The sequence below is a fragment of the Trematomus bernacchii genome, unplaced genomic scaffold, assembly GCF_902827165.1.
Source record: "Trematomus bernacchii unplaced genomic scaffold, fTreBer1.1, whole genome shotgun sequence".
Classification (NCBI taxonomy): Eukaryota; Metazoa; Chordata; class Actinopteri; order Perciformes; family Nototheniidae; genus Trematomus; species Trematomus bernacchii.
Window position 1 is genome coordinate 7185830 of NW_022988098.1, and position 14321 is coordinate 7200150.

General features: G+C 38.7%; 1 protein-coding gene across 2 annotated transcripts in view; it reads right to left on the reverse strand.

Annotated features, from left to right (window-relative positions):
- The window catches only part of cdk18 (cyclin dependent kinase 18), a 50700-nt gene continuing 36379 nt past the window's right edge, over window positions 1-14321 (reverse strand). For both annotated transcript variants that reach the window (XM_034121939.1, XM_034121940.1), the window contains 12 exons: window positions 13797-13853; window positions 10887-11001; window positions 9879-9973; window positions 9458-9520; window positions 7906-8029; window positions 6176-6296; window positions 4124-4221; window positions 3923-4028; window positions 3010-3052; window positions 2829-2919; window positions 2045-2122; window positions 1-1271 (listed from right to left, as the gene is read on the reverse strand). In XM_034121939.1, the coding sequence (XP_033977830.1) occupies window positions 1237-1271; window positions 2045-2122; window positions 2829-2919; window positions 3010-3052; window positions 3923-4028; window positions 4124-4221; window positions 6176-6296; window positions 7906-8029; window positions 9458-9520; window positions 9879-9973; window positions 10887-11001; window positions 13797-13853 (1026 nt within the window). In that variant the 3' untranslated portion in view covers window positions 1-1236. The remainder of the gene's footprint in view (window positions 1272-2044; window positions 2123-2828; window positions 2920-3009; window positions 3053-3922; window positions 4029-4123; window positions 4222-6175; window positions 6297-7905; window positions 8030-9457; window positions 9521-9878; window positions 9974-10886; window positions 11002-13796; window positions 13854-14321) is intronic.

The following is a 14321-nucleotide window of genomic DNA, read 5'->3' on the forward strand; positions in this document are numbered from 1 at the left end:
ATGTAAAACAAAAAAAATTATGATTGATGAAAGTAGTAAATCGGTCAGATTTGACCCGAAGACAACAGGAGGGTTACATCATCGCAGCTTCTTAGCTAGCTTGCTTCTCCCGGTAGCTAACTATTATTAGCGCCATATATCATGTTTTAGCTAACGTACTTTGTTAATTTGACCCGTTTAACCACTGCTTAATTAGCCTATAAGCTTATGTATAGCTCACGCAGACATAAATTGTTTAATTGTTCAAACTCTTGTCTTGTAATTTAACAAGTTCCCATTAGCACGAAAGGCCTTAGCCACTGTTAGCATTTTGGGTATTTTAGCAACCTGAGGGCACTTTGGGCTTTTAATAAGCGGTTCTTTTTAGATTCAATATGTTTTCTCTAGTTGTAGGTCAGAAACACAATGATGAAATCTATATTTTATGTGTTAGCTACTGTATTTAGTTGACCCTTTGTGAACTGTTAGATGCTAGCAACCTCATGATAACTTTTGGCTGCTCAATTAGCCTGTTAGCTTATCTATAGCTAACAAATACATAAATTGTTTAAATGTTCAATTTATGATCTTAGCATTTGTAATATTTCGAGCTGCGAGGGAATCTTTTGCAGTTCAGAGGTGGCAGGTGAATCTTTAAGCTACATTTTACAAGAGACAAGCCTTAATCTTAGTCAGACAAACATTTAGCACATTTTTTCAACAAGTTGTTTGACTGAACGGACCTCTACAACCTTAATGTCTGTACACCTGCAAGTGTATAGAGGTTCCAGATGTGCTATAGCTACCTTAAATGGCTAAAGCCCTGGGTATGCTCTAAATGGAAAATATTCAAGTTTGTGTACACTACAACAGAGCAGCTTTTATTTTAGGGGCCTAATGGTCAGAATCATGAGCTATAATGCATGTGTGTCAGCAGAATAATTATACATCTATCATGTTTGAAAATAAGTAATGGCAGCATGTTCAGTGTCGTCGATTGTGCAAATGTGTGCAAATATGTTCTGTATGAGTGTATCTCTGCTCAGTCATTTCACAAGTGTATTTCCAGAAACCATGTGTGAGGCTCCGTGGTGAACTTCCCTGGAAATAAGTGAGTGCACATGAGTCTGTGTGTACATGCAGGTGTGTGCACACAGGTGAGCATGCTTGTGAACGAGCTGAGCTTTGATGGCCTTTGTGCTGTCGTAGGAAAAGCGACTTCTCTTCTCTGAGCGTCTCTGATCTCCTCTGTGACGTCTAGAAGATGCTCTGTCTTCGGTTCTTTCCTCGACCTAAAGAGAGACAAAATGAGATTGAACTCTTTTTGAAAGAATGATGATTATTCACTGTTAGTTAGATTGAAATATATGATACAGTTTGGTTGCAATGACTCATATATCTATATCCAAATTCTGTACTTCATGTAATCTCTACACTTGTAAACCCATGAGTTGCAAACAATAAAAAAAGGATTAAATAATGTAAACTTTAAATAAATTAAGCATTATGAGTTAGGCCATAAAGTTCAATAACTTTACCAGGGGGAAGTAAAGTCATAGAAGGACATGTTAAGTACATTAAGACCTTATTAGAGTATATAAATAGATACATGTATGACAGTAATCTGTATTGAATTAGTCCTTGTTCACTTAAATTGTCTTTACAGTTCTTATCAGACTTGTGGTATTTTTATTTGTGTAATAGCAAACATTGCAGAGCTCTGCTAATTAGCTAAGTCAACAGACACTACATGAGTTGAGATGTTGTCAGGGATAAAACATAGGTTGGCTTAAATATGTTTCATAGCAGACAATCTGAAAACGTACCGTGTTATCATGCAATAAATATCAGTGAGACTCAAAACATTTGTGTTATATTAAAATGTACTTTGAGAATAATAAACAAACTCATGTGAATGCATGGCATATACACACAATGTGCATAGCTATACAGACGTGAAGAACATAGTCAACTTAGAAGTCTAGCTTCTCCGGATCAAATGAGGGGCTTTCCTTTTAGAGATACTAACTTCTGGTAATAAATAGTGTTTGCAGCAGGATCTTACCTAAAGGCTGAAACACTGAGCTGCGGTGGCCTGGGTCCTTCTGGAGCTGGAGCTCTTTGAGGGAAAACACTGAAGCAGCTAAACACATAAAGGGACAGAGGATGACTTAGAAGCATGAAAATTAGGCATGTTTCAGGATTGCTGGATAACTGCTTCTCTGCTTTAAGAGCGATAAAACACAGAGGTTGACAACATTGACGTAGAGTTTAGCTAACAGGCTATATGCTTATAATAAAAGACATAGACAAACAACTAAATAAGGCAGATACTTTAGCCAAATGCAAGGTTTCAAAATGATATAAGAGTTCTGGTGATCTCAGCACTTGACTTGAAAACAATGGCATGGAGTTTAGCTAACAGGGTTATGTGGTAATAATAAAAGACATTGACAAAAAACTACAAAAGGCAGATATGTTAGCCACATGCAAGGTTTGAAAATGTGGTAATGGTACACACTTATATAAGAATTATGGTTAGCACTTCAATTAATTTAAACCCAAAGCTCTTAAAACTAACAATGTGTTTTGTCACATCTTTTCTGACCTTTATTCTTTGTTAGCAATGTGCAGTTCATGTGCACTTTTGGAAAGGCCACCGCTAAGAAGGCAAAGTGGCACTTTTCAGAAGAAGTTGAGTCATACTGTATGTTCACAACCACACAACTCAAAGTGTGTGTGTGTGTGTGTGTGTGTGTGTGTGTCTGTGTGTGTGTGTGTGTGTGTGTGTGTGTGTGTGTGTGTGTGTGTGTGTGTGTGTGTGTGTGTGTGTGTGTGTGTCTGCTTACTGTCTGCCAAATTATGTATATTATTTCCCAGACTGGTGAAGTAGGGGTATCGTAGAGAGGCTTCAGCAGAGACTCTGCTCCTGTTGTCATACTGCAATCACAGAATAAAAGCAGCACATTAATCACAGTCCACTTCTTCTCACATTCAGGTGAGTCACAGTCCTTTTTCTTTGTGTCATACCAGCAGCAGAGCGGTCAGCATGTCGATCCCTTCTGTGTCCAACCTGATGCAGAGAAACAAATACAATCAGTCTGTATTGTGACTATTAAGGGAACAACTACATGCTGATTAGGAAAGTACATACACATTAGCTTCAATTGTTTGTTTTTTCCACAAATGATCCCCCAAAAGGTCTATATTTTTTCAAAGCAATAATATATTGTATTAGTAAGCTAAAAGATGGAAAGATAACTTGCTTTTTTTAATACAATTTTCTTATAAAAGGGTGGATCTTTTTCTTTTTTCTACGACATAAAAGGCAGTAAATACCCCACTTTATTAAGCTTCTTTGTGTTTTAAAAAAGGCGGATGATAACAAGGGGCTAAATGAGACTACTTAGCGTCATCAAGCTGAACATTAGCAACCTTTAGCTTAGCGTCAGTGATGCACAACCATCTTGTAGTTGGCTTATATCATAACGTTAGCTTTTCAATTCTGGCGATTGCATTTCCGCTTCGAAAATCACATACTGGGTTTAATGTGTGGAGACAATCCTGCTGAACAAAAGTGTTTACCACAGAGCTTATTTTCTGCAATATACCAGATCCAATGGAAAAATCCCATTCGCTTTTTGACGAGTGAGCCCTTGTGATGCTAACTTCCGGATCGGCAAACAAAATAAGTCATCCGTGCACCACTCTATACCTTTCCTTGTTGACATCAGATTAACAATTTGATAATTCAGTTTATAACAAAAGTGGCAGTGTGCAGTTAGCCTAGTTAGCATCTGTTAGCGTTCTAAAAGCAAAGCTAAAGTAGTGAACACAGCCGCTCCTAAAGCTGCAAGCATGACTGTAGACAAAGTAGACATTGTAGAGTCTTTTAAATTGTTCCTCAGACACTTCTCATCTGAGCAGTAACAGTTATTGTTACCTGGGCACATGGTTGATGAGAGCTTGAGGTCTGTATTGAGGAAACAGGTAAGACCTAAACTCCTCATTACAACTGATACCAGGCCAAGTCTCTTCGGTTGGAGTGCCTGAAAGACAAAGAAACAAAGACATGTAAGCTTGCATGCTTACATCACTTCTTCTCATTGCACATATTACTCAATCTTAGCCTGTGCTTTCTTACCAACAAGCCTAAAGATTAAGTGTAGCTCCTCCTTCACCGTGGCCCCAGGAAACAGTGGACGACCTGTTGCCATCTCAAACATGATGCAGCCCACGCCCCTGCAAGAGGAGAGGAAGAAACAGGGATGAGGAGCAAATAAAAAGAGCCCTTCAATTATGGACCCTAGGTGATCATCAAACGCACTAACACACTTCAAAGAGCGCCGATCATAAGTGCAAACACATGTGGTGTGAGTGGGCACGGTGCAGCCCTTTGTTCCATCACTGACGCAGTAATGAAGAGGCGCCCTGTGGTCACAGAAGAGGATATGTAGCTAGGTGAGCTCATAAAAGGCTGGAGGCTGCTAGAGAAACACTTTTAATCCTCATTGGTTTACCAGATCTGTGTGCGTTTTCCAGAGATGGCAAAAGTACACGCATCCTTTACTCAAGTAGAAGTACAGATACTCATATTTACTCAAGTAAAAGTAAAGAAGTATGGGCTTTGAAATGTACTTAAGTAAAAAGTACCCATAACTAGCAGCTGATTTAAAGAGTACCTGACCTCCCTTTATATGAATAGAACAATAATGTCATTGTTAGCTAATGAATGTTTCCATGCTGAACAACGGCAACATGACAACGTTTTCATTGGCCCCTCTTCTTTAGAGAAGACCAGGAAATGATGGATACACGGATCGTGTTCAAATCAATAGGCACGCAATGACTCTAAATAATAATGATCACGCCACCAAACACACATTCAAACTAAAGTAACCAGCCTGTTTGGGAAATGTAAGAAGTAGAAAGTACAGGTATTTGTGTTCAAAATGTAAGAAGTAGAAAGTACAGGTATTTGTGTTCAAAATGTAAGAAGTAAAAGTAAGAAGTCGTCAGAAAAATAAGTAGTGGAGTGAAGTACTGATACCAGAAAAATGTACTTAAGTACAGTAACGAAGTATTTGTACTCCACTGCTTCCCACCTCTGGTGTTTTCCACCATGGCATGCTGCTAATCAGCCAAAATGCACAAGGAATATGCAGATGAATAAGCTCCATTGTACGAATAGTGACTAATCTCTCGGTTATTACCTGTGAGACTTTAATAGATATGCATGATTCATAGAAATCCTAGATGATCCTCTAGTTATTAAACATTCATTTCATTTACCAAGAGACATAAATGCTCAGTACCAGGGCTGATATCCTGGTGGGGTTCTCTGACTGACATCCAGTTTTAGGTTGACACTACTATTGGTTTGCAGAAAGATTAAACAATCCAAGTGAAAACTGCATGCTCTGTTGGTACAACCCATTGGTTCTCAGTGTGCCAGGGTCCTATGAGAGGATTAATACTGCCAGTCAGTGATGGAAACAAGTTATCAGATTCTTTACTTGAGAAAAAGTACTTATACTACGGTATAAAAACACTCAATTTCAAATAAATGTAATGAATCGACAATGGTACTTAAGTCAACCCATCCATCCAATCCATCCATCTATCCATCCATAAATCTGTCCATTCATCAATTAATAAATAAATAAATCCACCCATCCATCCATCCCTCTATATATCCATCTATCCATCCATAAATCTGTCCATTCATCAATAAATAAATAAAACCATCCATCCATCCATCAAATCAATAAATCCATCCATCCATCCGTCCGTCCGTCCATCCATCCATCCATCCATCAATAAATCCATCCATCCATCCATCAATAAATCCATCCATCCATCCATTCATCCCTCTATATATCCATCCATCCATCCCTCTATATATAACCATCTATCCATCCATAAATCTGTCCATTCATCAATTAATAGATAAAGAAATCAATCCACCCACCCACCCATCCATCCATCCATCAATCCATCCATCCATCCATCCATCTCTATATATCCATCCATCCATCCATATACCCACCATTCCACATTTCATTAGTTCTTACTTTGGAGAGAGACTACAATCACACATCAACATAGTGTTTGATCCAGAATTATTTTGAGGAATAACAGTTTCAACAGTTTGCAGTGCAGTGATATCCTAAAGTAATAATACTGTGTTCCTCACCACATGTCGATGGGTGTCGAGTATTCTGTCGAGCCCAGCAACACGTCGGGGGGGCGATACCAAAGTGTTACCACCTCATTGGAGTAAGTCTTTGTGGGGACAGACTGTGCCCTCGCCAGACCTGGAAAACACCAACACTGTTAGGGTTTCTACCCACTACAACATCGTAATAAAGGAACCCAGTCTCACAAAAAAATGTGTAATAGCTACGTTGGTCGACAGGGCGAAACGTAATATATTCACAAATCACCCTCTCAAGACGTGACATGGATACAATATTTTTTTCCTATTCATTTCTAATGACCAGTGTCCATGTCACGTGATCGCAAACTTTCCTAGCGTGAGAAAAAAAAACATGGGGGACACCCGATTTATTTTTTGTGGAAAATCCTAAATTGTAGGATAGTTGGGCCATTATAATGCTTTTTTATTAGTGTATATTGTACTTTTAAAATCTACGTCCAGTGGATGTGTAGGATCTATAGTTTGATATATATTAGGAAAATGATTTGAGGTCTCACCAGGAGGACGTGTATATACTGTATACTGTATATTCACGTCCTCCTGGTGAGACCTCAAATAATAATAATAATCTTGTTTTTTTCCCCTCACTCTAGGAAAGTTTGCGATCACATGACATGGACACCGGTCATTAGAAATGAAAAGGAAATCATATTGTATCCATGTCACGTCTTGAGAGAGTTATTTGTGAATATACTAAGTTTTGCCCTGTGGACCAACGTAGCTATTACACGTTTTTTTGTGAGACTGGGTTGAATGAAGACACTTAAGTTCAGTCCTCAAGACATCTATCTTTGTAACAAACTGCTTTCAGGTAGAGACCAGGAAGTGGATGCCGGTCTTTTGGAAGTTCTATCCCACTTTCTTCAGCTACTCTAGTAGCCCTGTGATATTCTTTGTACTGAAGTTTAAAACGTTGGGCATTTTTGTAAACATATTCATTACTATAGTATTTTCATAATATTCATATCATTTTGACATTGAAATTCCCTCTTAATGTCAAGTATACTGTGTGACTCAACAGTACACAATTAAGTCTTACAAAGTGGGCTAAAAGTGTACGAGAGCACAAGATTCTTTAAGTGGTCAATTAAACCTCATATAACATAACATACATTGTGTTATAATAACAAATGTTGGAACACTTCCTCAAGGAGTAAGTCAACTGTACAATCTAGGTTACATGTTCATAGTTTACTTATTCTTGCATTTTACTTGCATTTTTGTGGCCCCGTGCACTTTTTCTTAAACTATATTTTCTGTGTTTTCTTTTTATGTCTTTAGGAAACTCTATGCATTACTGTTAGTGGAGCCTTGGACTTTTTTGTTGATCGATTTGTATTGCCAGCAACTACGCTGTAACTATTGTGCATATGACCAAAAAAAGCCCTTTGAGTCTTTGAATCTATCTGCCCATATGCTGTGATAAAACTATTGAACAATAGTGAGGGAGTCCCGGTGGGTTTATCTACCCACATCCAGCACAAAATTCAAGAGAGAAACTCAGAGAGAGGGGCACAGTTGCTAGGTTACAGCAAGTAAGGGTTCTAAAGGAGTCAGGGACCAAAGATTGCCGAGTGGCAGTAACATATATTTAAAAGTCAATCGTGTCGGGAATCAGGCTGTCTTATTCTAAATGTGTTTTTACGACCACATTTGCATCGTTTAATATGTGTGTGTTTTGCATGTGAATCGGCTGTTTTTCCTACCGAAGTCGGCCAGTTTGAGCTCGCCCTTGTCGTTGATGAGCAGGTTCTGAGGCTTCAGGTCTCTGTGGAGGATTTTCCTCTTGTGACAGTAGGACAGACCACGCATCAGCTGGAACATGAATATCTGTACCAGAAATGTTGTATATCATGAGGATTAAAGAGGACATATTTCCACCATATTCAACGTAAATATTGCTATATTTTGTAATGTTATTATAGTTTTCTTAAAGGTCCCCTATTATGCTGTTTTTCATCAATATATTATAGTTCTCAGATATATACAAAACATGTCTCTGAAGTATTTGGCTCCAAATACCAAACAGATCATTGCAGCATCCCATAATCCCCTCTGTTTCAGCCCTGTCTTTAGATGAAAATAACGAGCCACTCCCCACGCCCCTCTGAGAGATATTTGGTTAAAAAGAACACAATAGGCGCTTTCACACCGGAGTACTTTTCTCAGTACAGTTTCGATAGTTCTTGAAATTTTGCGTTCACACCAAAAAAATCCGGAACTAGAATTTAGTTCATGAGAACCTTTTCACCCCCTTTTTAATCCCTGCTAGAGAGCAGGTACTTTCATGGAAGAAAAAGGTTGCTATTTCTGATTGGCTGGGCGGAATGCAAACCACGCCCTAATGCTAGCATTAGCATTATTAGCATTAGCCCAGCGCACCAACGGAGAGAGACTAACTTATGGCAACATGGGAAAAAAACATGGGAGCGGTGGAGATGAGGAGGTGTCGGCGTTCTGGCGATTTACTCGGAAGGCTTCAGTAGAAGCTGCTGGGACTCCCAGCAGCTTCTACTGAAGCCTGTCCCCAACTCCGGGGACTTCCGGCCGGGGACTTCGGGTGGCAGTATACGCCGTGAAGTTGTTTGCGGCCTGCCAGTAAACCCAAAGCAGAAGAAGAAGTGACGTCAGCGGCTTAATTTGCCTAATCCTCCCTCAGGGAATTTATTCCGGTGTGAACGCGATCTGCTCTTTAGTTCATCAGAACTAAAGAGTTCTGATGAACTAAGTACTGGGAACTAATTACGGCAAAGTACTTGGTGTGAAAGCGCCTAATGGTGCTCTAGGAGGAGATTCAGGTGATAAGGTGGGGGGGGGGGGTTTACCTTGGTTGGTGATTGGCTAATGGTTACACAAGCCAAACAATCGTTATGACATCATAAAGTGGCCAAAATCTGATCAGCTCATTTTCAGACAGGTTTTTATATAAATGGATCAGGACAAAAAGAGAGAGAATCTTTGTTCCTGAAACTTTCAGAATCTCTTTACACAGAGGGGACACATGTTGATGTAGAAGAGACATGAACAAGTGGATTTTGCATAATAGGTGACCTTTAAAATAGTTTTTTTATCAGTGTTTTTGTTTTATTTTAATTTGTATGTATGTTTATGTATGCACCATAACACCACGTCAAATGTCTCGTACTGTATGTGTTTACCTACTTGGCAATAAACCTGTTTCTGATTCTGATATTATGCTAGTTTTCCAGTTCATATTTGTATTTGGTGCCTCTACTGTGATATGTTCTTGCTGCTCACCTTGACGTTATGCATGCTCATGAGATTCCCGCAGTTGTCCAGATACTGTTTAAGGTCACTGTCCTGGAAGACACAACAGGCATACTCAAATCTACCCATAGTTCAAATTCAATTTAAGATTCAAGGCTTTTATTGTCATTCCTACATAGCTACAGTGTAGTTATGACAATGAAAATCTTAGGTCACAGGCTCCGCCAACAGTGCAACACAATAAAACAGATAAAATAGTGCAAGTAAATACAAATAAAATAGAATAGAAATAGTGCAAGAAGAGTCTATATACAAGTAATTGGAATATGATATATTAGATAAATAATTTGTGAGTTGCAAACAGATGAAAGTTATGGATGTTCTTTCAAAGGTTCAGGTGTTTTATCAATACTGTGTGAACACCTGCATGCTAAGCGGACGATGTACTCACCAGATACTCAAAGACCAGCGTGAGGCAGCGCTCGGTGTGGATGATGTCGTGCAGCGTGACGATGTTGGCATGTTTCAGGTTCTTCAGTAGAGACACTGCGTGGACAGAAGAAGGAGAGATACTGTCAAAATAACAGTAACAGTGGAAACTACGATAAACAATCTACCTACTATACAGAGTGTTTGAAGGTACATTTACTCAAGTACAGTACTTTATTCAAAAGTATTTGAACTAAATGCACCAATAATCTTCTACTTATAAGGGCATGTACAGGCTTTGGGAGTAACATATTACTTAATCAGGATACATACAAAAGGTAACTATATTCCTTTATTCATGTACCTTTGTTATTCATGTTTTAAATGCCATTTTATAATATGTTTCTTGATGCTCTTAATGTCTTTCATTTTTGTAAAGCACTTTGAATTGCCTTGTGTTGAAAGGTGCTATATAAATAAACTTGCCATGCCTTGCTTTGCTTTACAGTCATGAAAATAAGATGAAATCCTGTTAGTGTTACAATTGCTAATGTTTGGGGATTATTAGCAGGATTACAATGTTGGTAAAAATGTATTTTTTTGCATAGTGACTCTTGAGTATCCTTTATTTTGCAACTTTTACAGCGTACACAAAGTATGCAGTATAGATTTGAGACACATAGGCTTGAGGTAATAGATATCAGAATGATGGTAAATTTAAACAACTCAAATTAAATAATCTCTAAAAGGTGAAATATGTACAGAATAAAAAATAATTAAATAGGCAACACTCTCATAGTTAGTGCAAATAATGTAAAATCCAGATGAAGGATCGACCATGCATTATTAACACAGCTACCTCCTGAGCCAGGGCAATAACCAAGCTCCATTTAAGTGAAAGTGGCAGATTAAAATGTGCTCCTGTCCCACCTTGAGACTAAAATAGAAATATTATCCGCCTGAGGTCATCACCCCTGGACCGGAAAACAAATCAATGTGTGTGTGTGTGTGTGTGTGTTTGTCTGTGTACCCTCTCTGATAGCAGTGCACGGCGCTCCCTCCTCGTGCTCCAGCCGAATCTCCTTCAACGCCACCAGGTTCTCTGTGAGTTTGCTTCTCCCCTTGAACACTGTGGCATATGTCCCCTACACACACACACACACACACACACACACACACACACACACACACACACACACACACACACACACACACACACACACACACACACACACACACACACACACACACACACACTACACACACACACACACACACACACACACACACACACACACACACCCACACACACACACACACACACACACACACACACACACACACACACACACACACACACACACACACACACACACACACACACACACACACACACACACACACACACACACACCACACACACACACACACACACACACACACACACACACACACACACACACACACACACACACACACACACACACACACACACACACACACACACACACACACACACACACACACACACACACACACACACACACACACACACACACACACACAGTAGGTGAGATTCTGGTAATCGAATATTCTAAAAAGCTTTTAATCAAATGTCTTTTTTTTTCTATTAATAGCGACATAATTGCTACATTTATTTGATTGGAATCTGTTTCATCATCCCCAGTACATTAACATAAATTAAAACAGATAATGTATTCCATCGGACTGAATTAGGTTATTAGTTTAAACAGCTGTCATCCATGACTAGCCTCAACAAACTACGTATCAATGTGATTCAAGCTTCTCAATCAGGATTTGATTTAATAAATGCAGTTAATGCATATTTATTTTTGCAGGGATATGATCATTTCTGATTATTACACAACATATCTGAATACTGGATTCTGATTGGTCAATTTGGACATCAGAGCTTGTTAATACTCGCTAACAGACTGTTGCTTAGGAGGATCAAGGGACTATATGTAGTCATATCAATCCGCAGAAAGAAGTCCGGTCAATTTAACATCAGCTGTGGACAACAAACCTTAGTTTTGTTCATCAGAGAACACCCTGGAATATTTTTTATATATATTTGTTGAGAGCACGTAACATTGGATTCATTATAGCTAAACTTTCCCCAGTAAAGAGAAGAAAAAAAGAGCGCAAGAGGAGGAAAGAGGTTAAAAGATAGAGAGCTGGACGCCAGAGAAATCAACAGAAGAAGACAGACAGGAAGTAAACACTAACGGAAACAGCAGAAGAAGACAGACAGGAAGTAAACACTAAAGGGAACAGCAGAAGAAGACAGACAGGAAGTAAACACGAAAGGGAACAGCAGAAGAAGACAGACAGGAAGTAAACACGAAAGGGAACAGCAGAAGAATACAGACAGGAAGTAAACACTAACAGGAACACAGTATGGGCTCTGCAGTGTTTAAAGACTGGTTAATGGGAAAGAAAATGAACAGACTTGGACAGTTACAGAAAACCTCGATCAGTGCTGCCGTCATTTTAAGTTAGGTTTCAGTCGAATGCTTCTTAGCTGAAGCAACAAACCCATTAACCCATTACATCATTTGTATTCAACATTGTGAGTTAAGTCGTATGCTTATAGCAACTATTGCAAGTGAGCTTAAAATGCCAACACTAAAATATTCGGATATTGAGAAATACACATCAGCGGATAAGATACATTTCATAATTGCCACATGTTCAGATCGTTGTCTCTCGCTGCATATAAACGGTGCCTTTGAGAGCCTCAGGTCATGATAATTTACAACAAAAGCATCTCTCTTCGATCCTTCACCACCGCTGTTATCTGCTGCTGAGTCTTGTGACCGGAACTAAGGCGGACGGATTCTGTCATTATTCATTCCTGACTCCTTAGAGGGATGTCAGATAAATGCTGAGGCATTGGATTGTGCTTAACATGCATGTGACACGATTACATAATCAGGATTGAAAAAAAGTAACTTTCTTCCCTTACGGTTACATAAAAGAATGGGGGATTACCATGTTAGGAAACACCAAAGAGCAGATAGTGTTTGTTGTAAAGGATCAGATGTTGTCTCTTCTCTGTGAGCTGTACTGTTCTGTAGGATAATACTTTAAGTGTGAATCTCTACTTCTACTGCCTGAATCTGCTTCATGGTTTCCACTTTCTTTGCTTCATTTGTCCTGTTTTTAATTCAGCAGGTGAACCTATATGTTGATAAAATAGTGTGTGTGATCTTAACTGTGTGTATTAAACTAAAACGGAGCATCTTCTGTCAGCTCAGATTTGATCTCTGCTTTTTTAAACTGTAGTATGTGCTCATGAATTTCATTGTTGGTGTATAGGCTACTGCCTGCATATGCTGAATGAAAGGCAGGTTTTTATCCTATCAATAAAATAATTTTTGATCCTAAATATCTTCTTCTTTTCTAAGGTCACATTGTTCTGTTGTCTTACTTAATACACTTATGTTTAAAGCATCTTAATGCAATTTATTTTCCTCTTGGATTTATTTGCATTGCATTTAATAATTAGGTAGTCCAAAAGTAACAAAAAGGATTTTACTTTTACATTTTTGAAACTAAGAATAGGTTACATTTTTCACATGTAACTAGAAATTGTAACGGATTAGATTGTTAAACTAACCCTCCTAACTCTATTTCTAACTATTGCACACATGGTTATACTGTAGCTTGTACTGTGTTGACATATAAACAAACCTAAGTGTTGTACACATGTTGACAGGATCCAGTCTCCTGAGGGCCTTGACTCACCAAAGTCTTGATAAGTATAATGAACACTGGCAAACAACCTGTGGTCAGCAAACCAGTGACATGCTTAATTTGTGTCTGAAGATGTTCCCTTTAACTTCGAGTTAACATCAACATCCACCGTCTGAAAAATAGTTCTGAAATGAATCTGTGAGTATCGGCAGAGACGTACCTCTCCCAGTTTGCCGAGCTTCACGTACGTCTCCAGTTTCCCGAAGCCTATGTCGGACTGTAGACAAAATGAAGAGGTAGATTAATTGTTGACTGCTTCTGTATCACTGTGGACCATTTAAAAGATAATTTTGCACTCATTACTTCATGTTTTTCTCGTGTTCATTAAGCGCAAATCTTTCTTTAACTCCAGACAGAAAAAACAAGCCTATTACGGTAATGGAGAACTGGGGGAATCATCAGAGAAATGAATGGATTCATTATAATATTAATACAAAAGGACCGAAATAACAACAGGAAGGATAAGAGATAAGAGCAGTAGTAATTTGCTGAGAGTAGGAAATAAGATCTGTAATATGAGCCGGGACTTCCACTGGCTCAAGGGTAATCCGGCAAATGGATGGTCAAACAAAGACCCAACTAATATGGGATGTATAGTTAATGAGATCAGATAAGCACGACAGCAGTCGATATGAGATGATAGACAACCACTGGGATTTTAACACTTTTTAGGCAGGTTATTAGC